Source organism: Pseudophryne corroboree, chromosome 3, assembly GCF_028390025.1.
Source record: "Pseudophryne corroboree isolate aPseCor3 chromosome 3, aPseCor3.hap2, whole genome shotgun sequence".
Taxonomy (NCBI): Eukaryota; Metazoa; Chordata; class Amphibia; order Anura; family Myobatrachidae; genus Pseudophryne; species Pseudophryne corroboree.
The window spans coordinates 518508834-518533953 of NC_086446.1; the positions used below are offsets into that span (position 1 = coordinate 518508834).

Here is a 25120-nt window from a genome sequence, read left to right on the forward strand (position 1 = left end):
CTTGATGTCAGGTTAGGTAATTGTTTTTCTCTTGCGTCCTAGAGGATACTGGGAATCTATTTAGTACCATGGGGTATAGATGGGTCCACTAGGAGCCTTGGGCACTTTAAGAATTTGATAGTGTGGGCTGGCTCCTCCCTCTATGCCCCTCCTACCAGACTCTGTTTAGAAAATGTGCCTGGCGGAGACGGTCACGTCGCTGGAAGCTCCTGAAGAGTTATCTGCATTTATTTTATCTGTTTATTTTCAGGCAGGACTGGATGGCACCAGCCTGCCTGCTTCGTGGGACTTAGGGGGGGAACGGCCCAACCTCTTGAAGGGTTAATGGTCCCGTTCCCTGCTGACAGGACACTAGCTCCTGAGGGAACTATTTGCATGCCCCACCACGGCAAGCGTACATTCCCGCAGCACGCCGCCACCCCTAACAGAGACAGAAGATAGAAGGGTGGTGTCGGGATTTCCAGACTCAGTACACAGTGCGGACGCACCGCTACTGAGGGAGCTAACTGAGTCTAAGTACACTACGGGTGTACACAATACCCAGACTGGCATTACAGACTTAAAAGGTGACTGACTCCATTTTAAGTACTAAACTTACCTCGGCCAGTGTAAAAAAAAGCAGGAAGACCGCGCGCCATTGAAGGGGCAGGGCTTCACTATGAGCGGATCCATTTTCCCTCTGCAGTGGACACAGACGCTGACTGACAGGGACGTGCAGCTCCTCCGGAGAGACTCCAGATTGCCTCAGCGGCAGTACCAGGGGGTAATAGCTGGGGCGGGGGGTGCGGCTTACTAGTGTACTAAGTCCCCAATCTGGGTACTTAGTCTACGACTCGGCTAAGCTTGGCATTAGCAGTAAGGGCGCTGTGTGCTGGCTCCAGGCTATCTCTGTGTCTCTCTTGAAGAGCTCTTTGTGGGTTAATTGTGCATTTAGCCTTTTCCTGTGTGTGTGTGTGTGTGTGTGTGTGTGTGTGTGTGTTGTCAGTGTTACAGTTTGTCAGACAAAGAGTGTGTTTCATGTGAAGCACAGTGTTCCTCTTCTCCAGGGGGTTCACTACTGTGTACTCAGTGCAGTGTACCTTCCCAGGTTAGCGGGGCAGAGCCAGCTTGGCTGGATTTAATTAGGAGAATGACTTCCAATATTTCTACTAAATTGTCCCACAATGAGAAAGAGACACAATACTTAAGAAAATCGATGACTGAGTTTTTGAACAGAAACTCAGTACCAAAACCAGCGTCTCAGTCCCCTACCATTTGTCTGCAAAAACGTCCTTTGGCCCGTATCCTGCAGTCTGACTCTGATGATGAGGGGACAGACATGGAGGAGTGGGAGGTGGACTAAGAGGTGGGGGAGGCTACTCTGTCACAGGGAATAGAGGCTCTCATAGAAGCTGTCAGAGAAGTTCTACATATCCCTGATAAGGTAACAGAGGAAACTGAGGAATCTTATATTAATATAAAAAAAGAAATCCTCAGCCACTTTTCCTGTGCCAAAGGAACTAAATACCCTGTTTGAAGAACCGTGTATTAATCCTGATAGGATATTTTAAATCCCTAAAAGGTTGATATCATCTTTTCCCTTTCCTCCTGAGGATAGGAAAAAAATGGGAAAATCCACCGATAGTGGATGCATCAGTCTCTAGGCTGTCACGGAAAATTGTATTGCCTGTCCCGGGTGCAGCCTCCCTAAAAGACACGGCTAATCGTAGAATTGAGAATGCACTCAAATCTTTTTATACAGCTGCTGGGGTGGCCCAGAGACCCACTATAGCATGTGGGTGGATTACTAAGGCCATTGCCAAATGGTCGGTTAACCTAATTGAGGGGTTAGGTACCTTGCCTCAGGGGGAGATTATTTTACTCCTGCAACATATACATGACTGCAAATTTTATGGTGGAAGGCATAAAAGAAATAGGATTTCTTAATGCACGCATCACTACTATGGCAGTGTCAGCACGCAGAGGCTTATGGTTACGCCAGTGGACTACTGACGTGGACTCCAGGAAAGGAGTGGAAGGCCTACCCTTCACAGGAGAGGCCTTATTTGGAGATGAACTCGACAAATGGATCTCCAAAGCTACTGTGGGTAAGTTCACGTATCTTCCTTCTGTAGCTCTCCCAGCCAGGAAGGCCTACTCAGGACCTAATCTACATTCCTTTCGGGCTGCCAAGTTTATGGGCAAAAACCAGAGGTTCTTCTACAGCCACCAGAGACGCTAGAGGTAAACTAAGGAAACCAGCAACTGCCGGTTCACAGGAGCAGGGCTCAAGCTCTGCTTCCTCAAAGCCTTCACTCTTCCAGGTGGACCGCGATGCCTGGAAGACTGTCAGGTGGGAGCCCGGCTAAAATTCTTCAGTCACATCTGAACAAGTTCGTGCCAGGATTCCTGGGTCATAGATATTATTTCCCAGGGATACATACTGGAGTTTCAGGAGCTCCCACCTCACAGAATCTTCAAATTAGTCTTACCAGTTTCACAGGAAGCAAGTATAACCTTACAGGACGCCATTCAAAAACTGGTACAGACTCAGGTCATTTTTCCAGTTCCACCTCATCTGCAAAACAAGGGATATTATTCCAACTTGTTTGTAGTACTGAAACCGTTAAGACCAATTTCGAACCTTAAGTCGTTGAACCCGTACTTATGAATGTTCAAATTCAAGATGGAGTCTCTGAGAGCGGTGATCTCAGGTCTGGAGGAGGTGGAATTCCTAGTGTCTCTCGATATCAAGGATGCGTACCTTCACATTCCGATCTGGCCGCCTCATCAGGCTTATCTACAGTTTGCACTGAAGGACTGCCACTACCAGTTCCAGGCCCTGCCATTTGGTCTCTCCACGGCACCGAGAGTGTTCACCAAGGTGATGGCAGAGATGGTGTTTCTACTCTGCAAACACGGAGTGAACATAATTCCGTACCTGGACGATCTTCTGATAAAGGCATCGTCCAGGGAAAAGGTTCAAGCAATCCTCATTGCTCCGGACTGGCCTCGAAGGGCCTGGTACGCGGATCTTCTTGAGATGCTGATCGAAGATCCATGGCCTCTACCTCTTCACGTGGATCTTCTGCAACAGGACCCGTTCGTCTATCAAGTCTTACCGCGGCTACGTTTAACGGCATGGAATTTGAACGGCTGATTCTAGCCAGAAGAGGGATTTATGACAAGGTCATCCCGACTGTGATCCAAGCCAGGAAGGGGGTAATGTCTAAACATTACCACCGTATATGGAAGTAGTATGTCTCTTGGTGTGAAACCAGAAAGTATTATGTGGTGAAATTTCATCTGGGACGTCTCCTGCTTTTTCTGCAATCGGGAGTGTATGTGGGCCAAGGCTCCATTAAAGTCCAAATGTTGGCTTTGTCTATTGGCATCTCTTCCTGAGGTCCAGAGGTTTTTGAAAGGTGTTCTGCACATCCAGCCTCCCTTTGTGCCTCCCACGGCACCTTGGGATCTCAATTTGGTGCTGCAGTTCCTCCAATCGGACTGGTTTGAACTATTACCGGAGGTTGACGTGAAGTACCTTACATGGAAAACCGTCACACTGTTGGCCCTGGCCTCAGCAAGACGTTTGTCGGAGCTAGGGACGTGGTCTCACAAGAGTCCCTACTTAATTTTTCATGAGGACAGAGCTGAATTTTGAACTCGTCAGCAATTTCTTCCTAAGGTGGTGTTCGCTTTTCACATCAACCAACCTATTGTGGTCCGGCTGTGACAGACACCTCTGCTACTTCAAAGTCTTTGGATGTTGTGAGGGTTTTGAAGGTGTATGTAGAGAGAACAACTCGTCACAGGAAATCCGACTCGCTGTTCGTTCTGTATGATCCCAATAAAATTGGGTGTCCTGCTTAAAAGCAGTCTATAGCACGCTGGATCAGGCTCACTATCCAGCATGCTTATTCCACGGCAGGCTTGCCAGTTCCAAAATCTCTACTAGGTCGGTGGGTTCTTCTTGGGCGGCTGCCCGAGGTGTCTCGGCTTTACAGCTCTGCCGAGCAGCCACTTGGTCAGGTTCCAACACGTTTGCAAAGTTTTACAAGTTCAACACTTTGACCAAACTGAAGGTCCTCAGAAGCCAATCAGTTCTGCAGGAACCTCAGCACTCTCCCACCCGGTTTGGGAGCTTTGGTACTTCCCCATGGTACTAAATGGAATCCCAGTATCCTCTAGGACGTAAGAGAAAATAGGATTTTAATTACCTACCTGTAAATCCTTTTCTCGTAGTCCGTAGAGGATACTGGGTGCCCGCCCGTTGCTTCGTTCTTCCGGTACTGTTACTTGGTTAAGTATTCTGGTTTGTTCAGCTGTTGCTGTTCATGTTTAAAGTTTGGCTAGCATGGCCTTCCTATTGTTCTGTGTGCTGGTTCGTAATGTCACCACTTTCCTTATCTATCCTTCTCTCAAAGTATGTCCTTCTTCTCGGGCACAGTTTCCTAGACTGAGTCTGGTAGGCATAGAGGGATGAGCCAGCCCACACTATCAAATTCTATACCTCATGGTATTCTTTACCCTTCTATACCCCATGGTACTAAATGGATTCCCAGTATCCTCTACGGACTACGAGAAAAGGATTTATCGGTAGGTAATTAAAATCCTTTTTTTTTTTTTACAAAATATTTTCTTACACCCTCAGACCTGTTCCAGAAGCTATTCCGGCAGGACCTTCTTGTCGCCAGCCTCTTCCGCAATTTCTTGTTGGCAGAAAGAATCATGAGGTCTTACAACTGCACGCCAGTGAGCAGCCCCAGGTTGCCCCCTACATTCATGCATGCCATGTGGTAAATCCTTAGCGTATTTACTTTCATGTTCACTATGTTCACTGTTTTATGCTTAGCATTTATTTAAATGTTAAATATATTTCCTTTCCTGTTTTTATAACGTTTGTAACTAAAACAGAAATGCCCTTGCTGGATTTCAATGGAAAATATTTTCTGTGGTTTGTTTTTTTGTTGTTTTTGCTTGGGATTACAATCAGAGGCTAACATTTCTGCATTGATTTTTGATCATTTTTTCTTAGAAGTCTTAAAAGGAGATTTACCTTTAATCTTGGTGAGTGAAAGCCAATCTGCTGTCACTCACTGGCTTCTGGAGCTCAGCGGTTTGACCTTGAGTGTTAGAGCACATACAGTGACCTAAATAGCTCAGCAGATCGCACTGCAGGGCACTGCTCACTGTCCCTTCATATATTACTAGATTGCAAAACCGCATTCATACCGGCTGGTTGTGGAGCAGAACTACACAAGTCTCTTGAATTTGTCAAGTTTTAAAGTAGTCAGTGGAAAGAGAAAACTTTCCACATGGTTCCATATTCCACTCAGAAAAGGGTTTCTGTGCTGGAGTCAAAGATTTGATTTTGTAGTGATGATCTTATAAACACATTATATTCTGAGAGCTACAGTTTTCCACGGTTGGGTCCACTGTTATCTTGGCTAGTTTGCTGCGCCTAGCCACAACATGGTTTATTAACATAAACCCTTCATCTATTGTTCTCAGCTGCAATACAATACAGAGAACAATACAGCAGGGGATTAAGGCCCTCATTCCGAGTTGATCGCTCGCTAGCTGCTTTTAGCAGCAGTGCAAACGCTAGGCCGCCGCCCTCTGGGAGTGTATTTTAGCTTAGCAGAAGTATGAACGAAAGGATCGCAGCGCTGCTACAAGAATAGATTGTGCAGTTTCTGAGCAGCTCGAGACCTACTCCTAGCTTGCGATCACTTCAGACTGTTTATTTCCTGTTTTGACATCACAAACACGCCCTGCGTTCGGCCAGCCACACCTGCGTTTCCCCAGGCACGCCTGCGTTTGTATCTGACACGCCTGCGTTTTTACACACACTCCCTGAAAACGGTCAGTTACCACCCAGAAACACCCACTTCCTGTCAATCACTCTGTGGCCAGCAGTGCGATTGAAAAGCATCGCTAGACCTTGTGTGAAACTGCATCGGCTGTTGTGAAAGTACGTCATGCGTGCGCACTGCGCCGCATACGCAGAAGTGCCGCTTTTTTACCTAATCGCTGCACTGCGAACAAAAACAGCTAGCGATCAACTTGGAATGACCCCCTAAGTAATTACAGCAGGGGATTAAGTCCGACTGCCCAGTCTCAGTTAATCCTATTAAAGGTCAAGATAAACATGGACCCATCTGTACAGTGTATATTACCCTATACTTTAAGGTATGCTTGATCATGTGCAGTGTATGTGTCTGCATAGTGAAATACTCACATCGACACTTTTAATGTAGACTCAGAAGTAGTTTCATTCTGGGGAAATTAACAGCACAGTGGATGGTGACATGGCTTCTGTATATCAGAGACCCCTGCATACTGGAAATGGCTGCAATGCTAGGCTTGTCTACAATGGCTCTAGTGTTGACTGCATAAAGCTATCTATTCCTTTGTGAAAAGATCAAAAGGAATATGACATAGTTTCTGAACACACAGGCACCTAGAACAGAGATGAAATCAAACCTCAAATTATCCTTCCTGGCCTATGAAAAGATCATCTTTAACTCTTGGGTGTATTGATCTATAATTTTCACAGTTATTAAATAGTGTTGCTTCCAGGAGATGGATTAATTGACCCTTTCCATTGCATAATTCTTCACTATGTGATTGGAATACTCATTCTTGCAGTAATAAGCGGCTTGTTAGATTGCAGTATTTTTGTACATTCCCTATTGGTTGTGGTGGGGGTGGGGGGTGGATTACCTAGGTGGAGGATTGGATTTTGAACAGTGTTCTATAAAATCGTTACTGTTTCATGTTATTTTTCGGAACGGTTCGGGGGCGTTAGGTATGCAATGTAAGGGCCAGTGCAATGTACAAACCTCCATGTTTCTGCAAACAAATAAGGCTGTAGAAATCAGTCTGGTATATAGCCGAAGCATAGGCTTTGGTGTTACTTTTACAATGGCCTAATGTTACTCTTGTTATTTTTACCTCCCAGGCAGGCGTGGGATCTGGCTGTTGATATATGTCTTTCTCAATTACCTACTATCATTGAGGAGGGCACAGCATTTCGTGTGAGTGAAAATATTTTCTGGTGTGACAGATGGCAGCTGTCATTGTATTTTTTGCCTGTCTGTAGGTAACCACGCTCATATGCTGTGATCTGTTCTCCATCCCCTCCCTGAATTACTGTTATGCTACCGACAGGTAACTTTGTTGCAATACAGCCTTCTATGATACTGAAGATACAGGGGAGTGGCTGAGTGGGTGTGTCCTGTGTACATCAGGGGTGTTGCTAAATGTCTCCCAATTATCACAGATTTCCTGTTGTCTGATCTCTTATTACAGCATAGTCCTTTCTTTGCCGAGCAGCTGACTGCATTTCAGGTCTGGTTAACCATGGGTGTTGAGAACAGAAATCCTCCAGAACAGTTACCCATTGTCCTTCAGGTAAGCCAACATCACTCATAAGAGACCATGTCCTACAAAGAGGTCAACCTCTTTTTATGTGAGCTCATTGACCATGGAAATAGTAAAAATAAAAAGGAAAAAGAGTTTTGACCTACTCCTTAACCTAATAATCTTAAAGGGTAAATCTACTTTTTTAGACTTTGTGGGTGGTATTCAAATGATATATCACGCCCAATCTCCTATCTAAAGTGATCCCCGTTATCGAGCCCATAGTAATGAGATTTAACTGCATAAAGGGTTGGGCGCCTCGCTACCCCAGGGATACCATGCCCGTCAGCAAAAACAGAACGGGTGTGAAAGGGGTGGAAAGAATTGAATACCGACCTTTATTTCCGTATCTGTTAAATATACAAACTACAACCCTTATCCAGTTTGTGTAATCAGTCGTTAGATTCTCTCTAGCAGAATGTATCTAATATATTCAAGTCATTTTCATAGGCCAGCCCATCGCTAAGAACACTGACCATTTACTTACACATTTTGAAATCCACTTTCATCTACTGGGGCATCAGAAGGAAATTAAGATTGGTGGCATTTGAATTTTATTTTAATTGTGTGTTGTTTTTGTTTACAAAAACATTTACAAATATGTGCGATGTAGGTGCTAAACACTGAATTTAAGTAGCAATTTCCATACAGTAGATATCAACGTTTTCCAACCAAAAGAAGAACAAAGGTAGTAGTACATTGATTCCTGTCTAAAGTTATGCGAGTGTCTCTGCAAGTCCAAGCAGAAGTACATCTGCATGTGCCATATTGTTTAGATGGTGATAGAAGTTTTAGATGACAAATCTCAGTTTTATGTATGAAGGTTGTTGCTGCCCATGCACACTACAGTAGCCTGGCACTAATGGGCAGTTCGTTTGATGCCACAGTGTGACAAACATGATGGTCTGTTATCTTCTGAACAGATGGTTAAATGCAGGCCATGCCCATAAATCTGGATAGAAGATAAGTATCAGTGTGTGGGCCACCTTACATCTACAGGCCCTTATCTGTTCTGTATGTGACGAGACTGGGCCATGATTGGCACGATCCATCAATGTGTGGCCACCATTACATGTCACTGGGTCAGATGTGGTTCTGCTGTTGTGCCCAGACGCAATTATCCCATATTTCTGCAGCAGGGTACATTGGTTTCCACAGGGAAACATCGGGGTTTAGAGTGGATCTTGATCCAGAGACACCAACAGGCTAAATCTTTAGGCTGTCCCAGGACACATTGGGGCCTCCTCTATAACCCCGCCTCCAGGCACTGAGAGCTCCATTTCGAGTTGGTGCCTGCAGCAGCAGGCCACCTAACAGGAGGGCTGCACTGGGCAGCCCTTAAAAAAAGCTTTCTGACAGAAGATTTCTTCTCTGGGCTGGCAGTGCTGTATGTCAGGGTGACACTTCAGCGCTGCAGCTCCATCACCTCCCAAGCGGCGTCGCATACTCCTGCGGCTCAGTTCCCAGGTACTTCGCTCTCATCAGAAAAGAGGACTTTGGACCACTGAGCAACAGAGCAGTTCTTTTTTTCTGGTCAGGAAAAGAACATTCAAAAGTATGGGGGAGCTTCACTTGGAGTGGACTGAGGCTGGAGTTAGTGCATCAAGATCCACCACACACAGACGGATCCTGGACATAGGTTTCAAATGTTGTATTCCTCTTGTCAAGCCGCTGCTGAACAACAATTTCTGAAGCATCTTACCTGAGCTAAAGATAAAAGAGAATCTATGGGGCATTGCCAAGAGAAAGATGAGAGACATGAGACCGAACAATGCAGAAGAGCTGAAGGTCGCTATTGAAGCATCCTGGTCTTCCATAACACCTCAGCAGTGCCATAGGCTGATAGAATCCATGCCACGCCGCATTGAGGCAGTAATTCATGCAAAAGTGGCCTAACCAAGTACTGAGTACATATGCATGATTATACTTTTCAGCGGGCCGACATTTCTGTATTTAAAATCCTTTTTTTTTATTGATTTGATGTAATAATCTAATTTTCTGAGATTTGTATTAGGGGTTATCTTAAACTGTAAGCCACAATCATCAAAATTATAACAAATAAATGCTTGAAATATCTCATTTTGCATGTATTGAGTCTCTATATAATATATTAGTTTCACCTTTTAAGTTGAATTACTGAAATATATTAACTTTTGCACGATATTCTAATTTTCTGAGTTTCGCCTGTATGGTTAAACAGCAGAAGGTGGCTAAAAATCTGTTACCCCATTCTGACCATTTAGTGGACATCCGGCGCGAATCCTGGTCTACCCCAGGAAAGAAATTCTCTGTCTAAACGGGCCTTGGCTTGCCATCCTCTCCCTGCAGAGTTATGTACCAAGTGGGAAAATCCATCACCAGTGGATTCGGATTCTCACATCACCCGCCTCGTGGTGTCGTTTACTCTGCCTGTCACCACTGTCAATTCACTGTAGGAACCTACAGATAAGCGTGTTGGGGGATGCCTGAAATCTATTTACTCCCTTACAGGAGCTGTGCATAGGCCCACTATTGCTGTCTCTTGGGCTGCAAAAGGTATTGAAGCGTGGGTTCAGGCATTAGAGGAGGAGCTGCCCGAGGATATCTTTGACACTGCCAGACAATACCTGTCTCATATTACCACTTCCGCCTATTACATTCAGGAGGCGTCCTCTGAGGCGGGTGTGTTGGCAGCCAAGGCGTCAACTACGTCTGTCCTGGCTCACCATATTCTGTAGTTGAGGTCATGGAAGGTGGACCTAGACTCCAAAAGACCTTGGAGGTGCTCCCCTTCACAGGGGACATTTTGTTTGGGGAAGACCTGAATAAAATTGGCAGTTACTAAGACTGCTTTTCTCCCAAATTCTAATCCTTCTGCACAGAAGGCAAAAGGTACCACCTTTCGTTCCTTTCGACCTCAAGGGAAAGCAAAAGGTCAGGCATACCTCATATCTCAAGCTCCCAAAACCACCAAGCCCAAGGCAAAACAATCCTGTGCAGCCCGCCAACCTGGTTCTAAACAAGACAAGCCTGCTGCATGACGGGGTGGTCCTCTCCCTGGGGGACCCCGGGTGGGAGGCCAACTTCTACAGTTCGCGCAGGTCTGGTTAAAGACCACTTCAGACGCATGGGTGCTGGAAGTTGTCTCTCACGGGTATGCAGTCTCTTTCAAGAGACGTCCCCCTCGCCAGTTTTGCACCACAGTTCTCCCTTCGGATCCTTTAAAGGTGCAAGCTTTGCAAACGGTTGTCAGTTCTCTCCTGAGTATAGGAGTGGTTGTTATTACTCGACCCTGTTTCTTTTCCCGAAACCAAATGAGTCCTTCCGGCCTACACTCAACCTCAAAGTTCTGAACAAGTGTTTGAGAGTGTCCAGGTTTCGTATGGAAACACTGCGAACAATTGTACTGGCTATGGAACCTGGAGACTATATGGTATCCCTGGATATACAGGATGCATACCTGCAAATACTTATTGCCATGTCGCATCAGCAGTTTCTGCGGTTTGCTATTGGCAACCTCCACTTTCATTTCCAGGTTCTGCCATTTGGATTGGCTACGTCTCCTAGGATCTTCACCAAGGTCATAGACGTGATGACGGCCCATCTCTGTCAATGGCTGTTAGCATGGAGTTCCATATGGTAGAAATCCACTTTTGTACCTCTGGTTGATATAATACATTTTGGAAATACATATACTATGCTGACCCTTGAACCATTTTGATGCTGACAGCCACTACAGATCCTTTTGTTCGATTGCATGGTGGTCTCACGATGACCATATTTGCGATTTGGACCTAATTGTTTGAACCATTTTTGAACATGATCTGTTATTTATATAAGCCGGTCTTGAGAAGGATCCCATGGAGGGATTGAAACGTCGACTTTGAAGGTGTCATCATTACATATGAATAAATGAACTTTATTTTATCTTATCTTGAGTGAGAGCCCTAGTCCACATTGGTGGATTCGTTGGAGATTCTTCTAATCAACAGAGCCCCCCCCTCCCCTGAATATGCCTATGAATGTATTGTACATTCTTAATGAGAGATGGGCGAGGTGCTCTGGTGGTGGAGAGCAGGTTGTCCAGCTCCTTCCTCTCCTGCGTGCTCTTTCCTCCGCTCCCCTTACCACTCCAGCAAGCCCCTGCAGCATCTGCTCTTTACCGAGGTTGGAAAAGGATCTCTCTCCCCTCCTGGAGGCACCAGTAGAGTACCTTAGTGTCCGGAACTTGAAGGCTGCCTGCTGCATTAATTCACCGCCTGGCTGCCGGGTTAATGCTACATTCAAAATGCAGACGCTATCTCTCTTGCAGTACCGCAGCTGCGCCGCTTGACAGGAAGACAAATCCTCACCCCTGCTGCTCCTCAGCACGATGCCGTGACCAATCTCTACAACGGTGAACTCCTCATTGTGGCGCTCGATTCAGCACATACCCAGCGTAATGATAGAGCAGGCACTGCCTTCACCCTGTACTGTTTTGTCCTGGGCAGCCTCAACGAGCTGCCCCTTTAGATCACCCGCTCATAGGCTGCTGCCTAATGGAAACTCCGGCCCTGAGAACAGGCCGGTTCAGGTACGATCAAACAACGCTACCATGGTAGCATACATGAACCATCAAGTCAGCACTCGATGGAAATTTCAAAAATCCTTTCCAGCAATATCGGCAGTGTTCATTCCGGGAGTCCTGAACAGGGAAACGGACTTCCTCAGTCGCCAGGACGTGCACACCGGAGAGTGGAGTCTTCATCCAGAAGTCTTTCAACTCCTAGTAGACAGGTGGTGCCTACCAAATGTAGACCTGATGGCGTCTCAACACAATTTCAATGTTCCAGTCTTCGGATCTCGGACCAAGGATCCTCAAGCAGGGTTCGCGGACGCACTGTCAATTCCATGGAACTTTCGGCTGCCCTGCGTATTCCCTCCAGTGTTGCTTCTGCTTAGGGTCCTATGGAAGTTCAAACAAGGAGTATCGCTACTTCTAATCACTCCAGCGTGGCCCAGGTGACATTGGTACTCCGACCTGCAGGGTTTGTCGACAGGGCATCCCCTTCTACTTCCTCAGCAGCCAGACCTCCTCGTACAGGGCCCTTGTGTCTATCCAGACCTGGCCACACTGGCTTTGATGGTGTGGCTCTGGAAGCATCACTCCTGAGGCCCAAAGGTTTTTCTGAGGTGGTTATACAGACTGTGTTGAAAGCCCATAAACCAGCCTCTGCTCGGATTTATTACAGGGTCTGGAATTCTTACTTCACTGGTGTGCTGATAAGAATTATGATGTCTCTAGGTTCAGAACTTCCCAGAATTCTGGCTTTTCTGCAACGAGGCCTTTACTTAGGTCTTCGTCTGGCCTCCCTCAAGGTTCACATATCTGCCTTGTCGGTATGGTTTCAGAGAAATATTGCATCTATACCTGACATTCATACCTTCACTCAGGGTGTTCTTCGGCTTCAGCCTCCCTATGTCCCTCCTTTGGCTCCATGGGATTTGAAGGCCCTGCAAGAGTCTCCATTTGAACCTCTTGAGTCGGTGGACCTTAAATGGCTCACGGCCAAGGTCCTGTTCTTGCTGGCTATTGCCTCTGCAAGACGGGTGTCGGACTTGGGCGACTTGTCCTGTCGTCCACACTTTTTGATATTTCACCATGACCGGGCAGTTCTACGAACTCGACCAGGTTATTTACCTAAGGTGGTATCTTTTCACCTTAACCAAGAGATTGTGGTTCCGGCATTTGGGGGTCATTCCGACCCGTTCGCACACAGCGGTTCATCGCTACGGTGCAAACGGGTCGGAACTGCGCATGCACGGCAGCCACATTGCGCGCGCGTCGTGACCGTCGCCGAGGCAGCGGCCAGAATAATGAAGAAGGTGATCGCTAGCGCGATCGCAAGAAGATTGACAGCGGGGAGGCGTTCCGGGGCGTCTGCTCACCTCTTTTCCGGGCGTGGAGATCCGAACGCAGGCGTTTGGAGGGCGGATGTCTGACGTCAAATCCGGGACCTTCATCGCTGGATTGATCGCACAGGGTAAGTAACTGCAGGGCTAGTCTACTTCTGCACAAAACTCTTTTAGCATAGCAGGGCTGCACAAGCGATCACAGCCCTGATATGCTAAAATACACTCCCCCATAGGCGGCGTCTAGGTGATCGCACGAGCAGCAAAAATTTGCTACGTGCGATCAACTCGGAATGACCCCTTTATCTCTTCGGACTTGTCTCCCAGAGAACGTTCTTTGGATGTGGTTAGGGCTTTCCATATTTATGTGGAGAGGACTGCCTCTTTAGGAGGTCAGATACCCTTTTTGTCCTGTTTGGTTTCCACAAATGTGGCTGGCCTGTGAATAAGCAAACCTTGGCCAGATGGATTAGAATGGTGATTGCACAAGCCTATGCGCAGGCTGGACTCACAGCTTTTGCTGCTATTAAAGCCCATTCTACTCGGTCTGTTGGACCTTCTTAGGCGGCCCGCCGTGGCGCGTCCGCAGAACAATTGTGCAAGGCGGCTATGTGGTCCTCAGTGAACATAGGTTCTATGCCTTTGATACCTTAGCCTCCCGGGATGCTTCCTTTGGACGCCGGATTCTCACATCCGCTAAGGCGCATCCCCTTCTTTGAGGGACTGCTTTAGGACATCCCTGATGTTTCCCTGTGGAAAACCAATGTACCCTGCTGCAGAAAAGCAGTGTTATGGTATACTTACCATGGTTAACACTCTTTCTGCAAGGTACACTGGGTTCCAGAAGGTACCGACCCTGATGCACCTTGCTTCTTTGGATTTGTATGACATTAGCCGCTGGTACCTTCTCCTGTCGTGAGAATGTGGTTCTATGTGACTAACATCTGCCTTCTGACTTGCCTGCTCCTGCATTGAACTGGTTAATGAAACTGAGCTCTCAGTGCCTGGAGGCGGGGTTATAGAGGAGGCCCCAATGCATCCTGGGACACCCTAAAGCTTTAGCCTCTTGGTGCCTCTGGATCAAGATCCACTCTACACCCCGATGTTGCCCTGTGGAACCCAATGTACCTCGCACAAAGAGTGTTAACCATGGTAAATCTACCATAACACTCCTTTTTCGTTGGACGGTGTACTGATAAATATGAGGCTTGGGGGCATGCCAGCTACCAGTGTACCTCAAGGTGGGAGAGACCTCTTGCATCCCAAGTCACTTTTCTTGCCAGTTGGGTTGCATTGCAGTATATCTGTGAAAGATTTGTATAATAAACCAATACTCTTTCTAAGAAGACATAAATTATTCTATTTCCTTTCTGTTGCATTGTATTATTTTCTGCCTTTACCAAGGGTTTGACTATCTCTATACCGGCATACATCAGCCAGCCTCCATCCCTTGCCCCATAGACTTTTTCCTGCCCTCCGCTTACACTGTGTCCTTTTCCATGCTCTTCTCCTTCTCCAGCCAGTTACTGTGAGCTAATAAATTACTGTCACTGTGTCTTCAGGAGTTGGAGGTGTTGCTCTATTTCATTGTAATGAAGACACTCTGTGCTTTTCCTTAGCTGGACCCAGGCTCATTTGCAATTCAAGTGTCTCATGAGAATGTACGGTGTTCCCCGCATCACATTTCATTTCAACATAATCCCAGGCCAGTGCTCTCTTAATAGGGAAGAGTTTTGTGATATAAAAACTCCTGTTAGGCCTTACAATGCAAGCCCTTGAATATAACCATTATATTAATTAATTTTTGTAGAAGTAATTGTGTTGAGTGCTTTGTCACTACCACAAGCATGCCACAGATGTCAGCCTTTTGGTGTATAGTATAGCATGTCATGCTATACAGAAACATATAAAGTACTGCTTCTGACGACCAGTATTATTATTATTTATTAATGTACTGGGATAGACGGAGCCATTGCAAAGTGAACAGCAATTGCATACGTAGCAACTAAGAACATTGACTCCTGGGGTTGACCTTTGGCTACACAGGCGTAGCAGTAGCGACGCTTGCTCCATTTTTCTCTATGTACATGATCACAGCTGAAGGCAGATACACGCCTTGAAAACAGCCATCACACGCCTGTGGGGGGGGATTTCTACCGCTCCCACGGTAATACCCCCAAACAGTCCTTTCCTGTCAATCACTCTGTGTATAAAATGTCCAATCAAGGGCAAAAGTACCTTCACTTGATCGCGGCATATGCACAGTCTGCTGATAATCGCTTCATTGCGACAACATCAGCTTCGTCTACAAACATGAATTAGCCCAAAGAGGAAAGAGGGACCTGCTTGTAAGCTTACATCTATAAGTAGATATAGTTTCTAAATGTGTCCCTGAACATGTGTTGAGTTGAGTAGACAGTCTGTATGTCAGAAAGTCTCCACCAGTTTAACATTATAATGCTATACATTGGTATTGTGTTATGACTTTTGTTCGCAAGAGAGATACATTTTCTTAGAGGATTTTTGTCATTTACAGGTGTTTTATTCTAATAAAAAGCCAATTTACTCCTTGCTTGCTATGGTAGGGAGACAAAGCCATGATCTAAGATGGCATGGCCATGCACCCTCCAGTAGCACAAAGCTTCTGCAGTGGGCCCCAGTATTCACTACAGGATTGCCCACACTTCTTCATGCTTGGCCAATCCCTCTTGTGTAGCAGGGCCTGGCAGATCTCATGGTGTCTCTGCCCTCTACCGGGTAGCAGTTGATTTACCGACTGACACAATAACGATGGTCATAATCCCGACAGCCATTGACCGACTGTCAAAATACTGACATGCTCAAAATACCAACATTCATTATGCCGAAATGATCAAAATGCCGACAGTCAGAATACCGACCTTTGAAATGCAGACGCGGCAAAATGCCGACATGCGTTTTTAAGGAATTTTTGCCCAAAACAGACTTGTTTATACTTTACCATCCCAGTGGACCTGGAGGGGGGGGATATAATAGTGTGACGAGCGCGGCAAGCCATGCAAGGGGACAAGGTACACTTAGACGGTGTCCATGTCGGCCTATGTCGACACTGACAACAAAAACAGAAACACTCATGTCGTTATTTTGGACATGTCGGCATTTCAAATGTCAGTATTCTGTCTGTCGGCATTTTGACTGCCGGTCAATGGCTGTTGGGATTATGACCAGTGGTATTGTGTCCATCGGTAAATCATACTGAACCCCCTTTACCACCACCCCAGAGCTGCATCTGGAGATTTTGTAAATACTTTGATAGTACAATGCAGATATGAGTTAAATTGTAACTGCAGACTGTGAATTATCTGAGTGTATTAACTTTGTTTTATTTGGACGTGTATATGGCTCTTTTTACATCATTTGGACACATAACTACTGTCTACTGTAGAGGGGTCCTGTTTTCTTCCACTATCTGACTTCCTGATTCTCTCCATTCTTCGTTTCACTTAATCAAAGCAATCAAATGCAGCCCTCTCCTATTTCACATGATGACATGAGTGGACAGGTTATTTCCTTCCATATAGTCAATATGGCATATCCTGAAATACTCTGCTCTTGTGAACATTCTGCTGATATGATATGACTACAGCTTTTCTGGGACACATGTACATCTGTGGGATGAAGACTGGTAGCAAAAAGGGGCTCTTACTGTAGTCTAAAGTACTAGTAAAATGGATGTGGTCAATCATTTGCTCTAGTGATCCGCTACATTCCACCAACTTCGGTGTGATGTTTTCTTCCAGGTGTTGCTGAGTCAAGTTCATCGTCTCAGAGCCCTGGACCTGCTGGGTAGATTTCTGGACCTGGGTCCATGGGCAGTGAGCCTGGTGAGTCTTTTGCTTTCTCTCATATGTAAGTGTTTTCCTGTGTATATTTTATCTGGCTTTACAGCATGAATTTATTTCCTTTGTTTTATTCATTTTTACATAGCATTAAAGAATAAAGTTGGCTGTTTATAGAGGGTAGTCATAGGGAAACACTGTATAATACTTTCATGCATTTTACCTTTCCACAAAATGTTTTGGGAAGCACAATAGTCTAGAAATCATTCAAGGAAAAGAAATGTGTGCCACCAAGCAGAGTTTATTCTAAGAGGCTTTACTGAAAGACTTTGATATTTCTTCCATCTGTGACCTGTACATTATGGGTATTATGTGAGAGAATGAGAGAAATGGCAGGCCACGAGATAGTTAGAGTGTCACTGCAGAGATAATCAACTAGTTTATCAGATAGGCTGGGACCTTTAAAATGTTATTCCTGGAGATTTTTTTAAATGTACCGTTGCCTATATGAGACAGAGAGAGCCATTTGTGGGCCAAACTTTTCTTCCTATTCCAATGAGCACATACATTATGATTCTCCTAGAATGTCATCATAGACTCTCAAGAAATTCTGCAGTGAGGGCATGATATAAAAGAGCATCATTGCACAGTAGTTGTGGTGAGGCATATGTCATCACTAAACCCTTTCTACCAATGCACAAGAATGCAGTTTACAGTGGGTGGGGTGTGATGCAGATGAGGGCAGGTCATAATAAAGTGTATCGTGCCCACCTTGTCCCTTTAGGTCTCTCCCACATAAGGCAAGTAAATAGTTAGCAAGTATTGCCTGTCTGTTCATTAAAAACTAAGGCACATCATTGAAGTATGCTCCTCACTGGTGTCTGTAGTGCCTTGTGAATGGGTTAGGTTATTTTCCTGAGTATGAAAGGAAATTATTTCCGCCCACACACTCAGAAAACTTTCTTTCAATTACTAGTGTTTTCTCCTAAAGAAATAGGAATCTAAGAACCTCTCAAAAAATTTCAGTATCAATTAGTCTTTGTTGCATAGGTCCTAACAATTTAAGAGTCGTTATCATTTCTTTAACTTGGTTAGAGATATTTCATCCCAAGGTAACACGGGTAGACATACCTCAATTCACATTTGGCTTGTCATAATAGGATATGCATAAACTTCAGTGACGCGTTTCACAGGAAAAACTGTTTCCACAGACCGTTTTTATGCTAATGTATGTAATATGTCTTTAATTGGTACTACTTTACTTGTTGATTTCGTAATCAAGAGCTGTGCACACGTGGCTCTTTGAATGTGACACCCAGATCGCATATCAAAGGCTGAGAAAAATTCAGACATAAACTGTGTCTGAGTAAAGGGCTGTTTGCCCATGAAAGGCGTAACTAAAGTTTAGACATATCCTATTATGATGAGCCAAATGTGAGTTCATGTCTGCCTACCCTGTGTTACCTTGTGATGAAGTTAAAGTAGTGATTACCACTCTTCATTTGCTATGACCTGCATCACGAAGGCTTATTAATATTGCTGTTTCCTATGTATGTCTGCTTAGTGGCTTACTGATGTCACAAATTTCTAGTGGTTCTAATGATTATTGGTTAAGCTCCTGTTATGGAGTCTGGAGGATTGAAATCTGTAAGGTTTGTATCTTTGAAATAGTAAAGCGGAACCTCCACTCTTTGATACTGTTCAGTACAACCCATGCCCACACCTTGATGGGTCAGTTACCATTAGCCATTACAGATTATTGTCTTCTTACTAAGCTGTTTTCTTAGAGTACAATAAGTCAGGTGGGTTCTTTTCTTGCAGGCCCTGTCTGTGGGGATTTTCCCCTATGTACTGAAATTGCTGCAGAGCTCTGCTCGTGAGCTGCGGCCGCTGCTCGTGTTCATTTGGGCCAAAATCCTTGCAGTGGACAGTGTAAGTTTTATGGTTTCCCTGCAGCCAGTTGGCATACCCTTGGATGTGACATTGTGGATTGACTAAGAGCTTCCACTGCAGATAGCCTTGTCTGTAGCACAACAAATGTGTCCAGAAAAAGTATGACCAGCACATACAGGTGCTGATATTTGACTATCCTTTTAAAAATAAAATTAAAAAAAAAGCAATTAATAATGCATTGTTCACTTTTTGTTCAACCCTAGTCTTGCCAGGCAGATTTGGTGAAAGATAATGGGCACAAATACTTCCTCTCCGTTCTGGCAGATCCATACATGCCGGTAAGATCATCTGTGCTATTTAGATTACCCTTCAGAAGTAATGCCTTAATGTGCATGGTTGGCAGTTGAATGTAGATGGGATCTTATTTCTTTCCACTTGTACTGAGCTGCTCTCCTAATTTATGCAATTGGCCTGTTTATAATGTCATTGCGCAACTTTCCTTTTGTTATTTTTCTTCTCCTGTACTATTATACGTATAGGAACAAGGTTCCATTCTCCAGTATCTCAGTGGTTGCCGCTGAGTTCCAGTTCTTTTATTGGGAGGAAAGGGCTGTGCATCCTCCAGAAAAGCAGGGAACAGTTCTTTAAATACACCCTTTTCACCAATTAAATAAACGCATCCCAGAATATAAAATAGTGTAAAAAAAAAAAGGGAACTTGACTCTTATCAGCAAACTAGACTCAATTATCAGGGCAAATTAGACTCCATTATTAAGAGCATTTGGGCTGCAGTTTTGCACTTTTGAATGTCCTAAGTTACTCGTATTTTTAGGTTAGTCTTATAAAGATTAATAATAAATTGTTTTGTGATTTTAGTGCGAGCTTCACTGAGATAACACTTTAATTATAATTTAAAATATATCATTGTATTCGGGGTAAGGCAACCATTATTTGTATGTTCTGTTATTTATTTTCTTCTCCCAGGCTGAACACCGTACAATGACTGCTTTCATTCTGGCTGTGATAGTGAATAATTACACCACTGGGCAGGTAAGTGGTCTATGCCCCGAGGCACAGGAATGGGCAGATCAGGTCTATTGTAATGTGTACACGCAGTGATAGATTTGTGATTACACTTGCAATGTGGATTCACTTGCAAGCGATAGACAGGAAGCGGCCATTTTGTGCAAGGTAGCTGGGAGTGGCAGAAAAATCAAGGGCGTGTAAGGACTTTTTTCGGGTCATGTATCAGCCACCAGCTGCAATTCATAATGCAGGAATCGCGTCTCCGGCGTCTCCATTGCTGCTGCCATTCTGAGTGACCATAAAGTTACTTGCAGAATCCAATGTTTTCTGCGTCGATGCTGCAAATGTGTACGAAGTTGTGGGCAGCTGCGAAGGGTCCGGGGGGGCATCTGTATACAGATCCCAGAGGCCGTTCAATTTACCATATTTTTGTACATCCTCTGTGTCAAAAATCACATCTGCGGTAGCATTAGCATACAACTATGGATCAGGCCCATATACTTTGTTTGTTGCTACAATATGAATGAATGACCCTGAACTCCTCATGTACTAATGTCAGATGAAGATGGACCATCTCTCTCATCAGAACAATGTCAATATGCTTTTTGCTAATAATCTTTGTATTGTTTTCTGTGTATCAGGAAGCCTGCCTGCAGGGAAACTTGATTGCCATCTGCCTGGAGCAACTTAATGATCCTCACCCACTTCTCCGCCAATGGGTTGCTATCTGTCTAGGTCGAATATGGCAGAACTTCGATGCTGCACGCTGGTGTGGTGTTCGTGACAGCGCTCATGAAAAGCTTTACAGCCTCTTGTCTGACCCCATTCCAGAGGTTTGCCAAAAAGATTTTCTTCCTCTGAATAACTAAGATACCTCTTTTTCCTTCTATGCATTAGATGCAGTTTGCAGAGGTCCCCGCATACTAACCTGCTCTTTGATACACAGGTGCGCAGTGCAGCAGTCTTTGCTCTTGGAACCTTTGTGGGAAACTCAGCAGAGAGAACAGATCATTCCACAACAATTGATCACAATGTGGCCATGATGCTGGCACAGCTCATTAATGATGGCAGCGCAATGGTCCGGAAGGTATTTTATTTGGGGGAGTGAGAAGTATGTGTGGAAACAAGTAGACCGTAAACTATCTGCTGTGGTGCATGTGGAATCTCTCTTTTGACCCAATCAAATCGCTAATAACCAGTGACCCACATGAGGCACCTTTTCAGGTCCACAGTGGGTGTACTCATTTGGTGTAAAGTACAAATGTCAAATATAGCCTACAAATTCATGACAGACTAGCAACATCCCTTAGATCTCTTTTCCAGTGCCGCTAAATCCCAGGTTATTGGCGTGATAACCCGAGTTGTGGCTTAGTTGAAAAGAGTTAATCTGGGTCCAGTGACCTGGGAATACAACCTGGCTATCTTGCAGGATTGATCCTAGGTAGGACCCGGATTAAGGGGCAGTGTAAACAGATAAAATGGGTCATTTGACCCGGCTCCCGTTTTCACCATAGAGAGATTGATGGCGGGGAGGCTTCTTCCTGCAGCGCTATCCCACATTTGGAGGTGGGGCCAGTGATGTCAGGGGGTGGAGCCAGAGTCTCTACCTCTGGTGAAAGACTCCGGACGCTGCTCCACTCGTGCAGTGTGAATGGCTCCGACTTGGGAATAATCTGGATCGGGGCTGCGGTGGAAAGGGTCAGTCCCGGGTCTGACCCGGTTTGGAACTGTGTTCCAAATCTTGGGTCAGACCCAGTATTTGGGTGGAAAAGTGGTATTAGATAGGAGACACTTTTTTCTATTTTCTAACTGGTTTAGCTGATGCAGAGGCTGATTCCGTGTCACATGCAACATCTCTCGGGCCTTTCTGTATTCTCATGAGCAATTCTTCTGCCCACAAATTGTCTTCCTATAGTGCAGGTTGGTAACGACAACACTTTATTGTGATATTTTAAAAAATATGGCCATTTTCCCTGTGATGTTAGTGCCCATGTTACTTTACATTACATTGTTTGGGTTACGCCGCTGTGTCTATGTTGCCTTTGATATTGATGCTACAGACTACTACAACGTGTGCATGTTTTTGTCTTTGCTAAAGAACGTTTCTTCCCTCATCATGTTCTTCTATATGCTATTGTGTCACAAAATTTGATAACATATCTTTCTTTCTGTTATCCCAGGAGCTGGTTGTTGCTCTCAGTCACTTAGTTATACAGTATGAGAGTAATTTCTGCACGGTTGCACTTCAGTTCATGGAAGAGGAGAAGAACTATCCTCTCCCGTCTCCAGCTTCCATGGGTGAGTGCTGCTGGTTAAATACATTATAGCAGACTCTTCCTATTCGGATTGTATGTTCATAACCTGGTACCCACATTTCAGAGGCAGGCAGTCTGACTCCTGTGCGAGAAGCACCCAGCACCCCTCGCTTACGATCTGTCAGTTCCTACGGGAACATCCGGGCTGTGACAACCCCTCGAAACTTGAACAAGTCTCTACAAAACCTCAGTCTGACGGAAGAGGGTAAGATGGTTGTAAAAATACTGGCTGGAAAGAACCATTTTTCCCTCATCAAGCTCATTTTTTTTTCATGAGTTGGAACAAAACAAATGATTTTAATTCAGACAAAGAATAAATCTAAATGTATACATATATTATAGTAGGAATAATAGGAAATGTTAAAAAAGCAAAGTTGCTATATCCATGTGTCACAGATCTGGGGAAGACATGTTAAATAACCGTACAGTAGTCACTCTCAACCTACTGTAGGTTTAGAACCTTTACTTTATAATTTCTACATAAATAACATGATAATATCTACATACTGTATATTTACCGATTTACCTTATAATATCCAAATGGTTACCAATTACCTCATATTGTCTAGAAATGTTTACCAAGTTACCCTAAAATGGCTATTATTGTTTACAGGTTGTTTTATAATATCTATAAAACTTTACCAATTACTACTTAATATTTATCAATGTTTACATTTTGCTTTATAATATCTAAAAATGTTTACCAGTTACCTCATGGAGGGAATTCAGTTGCCGGCGATGATCTCGCCCAGCCTAATCTGCACGACACACACCGCACTTTACGGCGGCAGGATCTTGCTCAAAAGTGTTTGCTACCCCAGAGGGTAGAGAGCACTTTTGAGCAAATAGGGGTGCAAATTGGCCAGGCAAAGGGTTCCAGTCGGGCTGCCATTGCCTGCGTTTAAACACTGCAGCAGCATCAATTTGCCCAAAATTGAATTCCCCCCATAATGTCTTTAGTTTTTACAAATGTCCTATAAGAACTATATATGGTCACCAGTTACCAGATAAAGGCACATGCTGAGTACAATTTGTGTTTACATCACAAGAACTAAATGCACCCACCTATACGAAGGTGCAGGGTTGCATAATCACCTGTTTTAGTCCTGGATACAACTGTAGTATATGCACCTGGGTTACACCAGAAGGTTGTGGCTTCACAGTTGTTATAGTAAATACTAAAATTACAATTCATACACAATATAGTACATGTCTGGATAGTATTTTAATAAAAATGTTGCATTGGACATGTAAAAGTAAATTAAAGCACCACACAAACACAAAATTCATTTTTATTATGTTTAAATCAATACACACATTCTTTGCCTTGCTCTTGATGATATAAAAATATGACTTGTTACTGATGACTGATTACTAATATCACTGTAATAATGGGATTAGATCTTAGCACCAACATGTTACTATTACTACTAGTAATATAAAATGATACCTGCTCAATCAATTTAATAATTATTTTCAGGTGCACAAATGGAGGGGTTATACAATGCGGGATAAAAAGAAAAATATTCCCCCAGCACACTGAAAAGTATCAGCAATGAGATTTGAATACTACATAAAAATACTAATTAAGAGATCTCCTTTGCATATATTTTCAAAGCTATCAAGCTGCCAGGCTGCATCAAGGCATCTCTGTTTCTGGCGGTCCCAAACGCTACGTAATAATAGCACACACTCTGGGTCATATAAATGCATATTGTTTTGCTACATGATACTTATACTTGAATATATCTAAATTGAAAGCCAACTCACATGGAGGCACCCCAAGAGCCTCCAAATTGCACTATAAGGACCAGCATGACCTCCAAATGCTGGTCCCATCCATGCCTCACAGAACAGCAATATAAATTGGTAGCTGCTCAATCAATTGTATAATCCTTCTCAGGGTCATAAAAGGGAGGGGTTATTCTAGACAAGAAAAAAAGCTAACATTTTCCCCCAGCAACCTGCAAAGTATCAGCAATGAGATTTCAATAAGAATAGAAATACAGAGATCTCTGTTGCATATATGTTTGCAAAGATATGCAACTGAGATTTCTGTATTTCTATTATGTAGTATTCACATCTCATTGCTGATACTTTGCTGATACTTTTCAATGTGCCGGGGGAAGATTTTTACTTATTTCTTACTACTACTAGTAGTCGCATAAATGATTCTGATGCATTCAGCCAATCAGAAATGGCCTCTGATGTCCATCATAAGTTTGCATTTGCAAGTGATCCACATCCAAACAGGCACATATACGTCTATCTTGTGGTCAGCACAGGACACGTTTTGCTCGAACATACCAATGCTGTATTTTGGCTACACCATGTGACACCTTAAACCCGTGCTAGTCCCCTTTAGCACAAGGAGACGTAAGCACAAAATGTCTGGCTATGATTGCATAAGAAATTCTGGTGTGCGGGAGCAAAAAAAATAAAAATGTACAGAAGGCACAAAAAGCACAATTTGCATACCACTCTACTGTACATGTCTATATATGTTTACCAATTATCACCTATGTCTGTAAATGTTTGCCAAATATCCCTGATGGTTCTTTAGACCAGTGTTATTGGTAAATACAGTATGTATTTCATGGAATACATATGATATCCCGGCAAACAGGGGGATGCTGGCTGTCAGTATACCGACAGCTGCAAGAATCCCGACAGCGAGGCAGCAAGTCCCCTCACGGGCTTGGTACACTCGCCACGATTCGGGCACAGTGTCACACTGTGCTCTCCACAGGTTATATTCCCACTCTGTCAGTGGCGTGGACCCATCAACCG

The 25120-nt window shown here is 44.3% G+C and overlaps 1 protein-coding gene across 4 annotated transcripts in view; it reads left to right on the plus strand.

Moving 5' to 3' along the window:
* Window positions 1-25120, plus strand: part of RPTOR (regulatory associated protein of MTOR complex 1) — a 704097-nt gene that overhangs the window by 610035 nt on the left and 68942 nt on the right. For all 4 annotated transcript variants that reach the window (XM_063961080.1, XM_063961083.1, XM_063961081.1 and 1 more), the window contains exons 9-19: window positions 4634-4778; window positions 6947-7022; window positions 7297-7398; window positions 17058-17141; window positions 18918-19028; window positions 19253-19327; window positions 19974-20039; window positions 20657-20848; window positions 20962-21102; window positions 22196-22313; window positions 22395-22535. In XM_063961080.1, coding sequence (XP_063817150.1) covers window positions 4634-4778; window positions 6947-7022; window positions 7297-7398; window positions 17058-17141; window positions 18918-19028; window positions 19253-19327; window positions 19974-20039; window positions 20657-20848; window positions 20962-21102; window positions 22196-22313; window positions 22395-22535 — 1251 coding nt within the window. The remainder of the gene's footprint in view (window positions 1-4633; window positions 4779-6946; window positions 7023-7296; window positions 7399-17057; window positions 17142-18917; window positions 19029-19252; window positions 19328-19973; window positions 20040-20656; window positions 20849-20961; window positions 21103-22195; window positions 22314-22394; window positions 22536-25120) is intronic.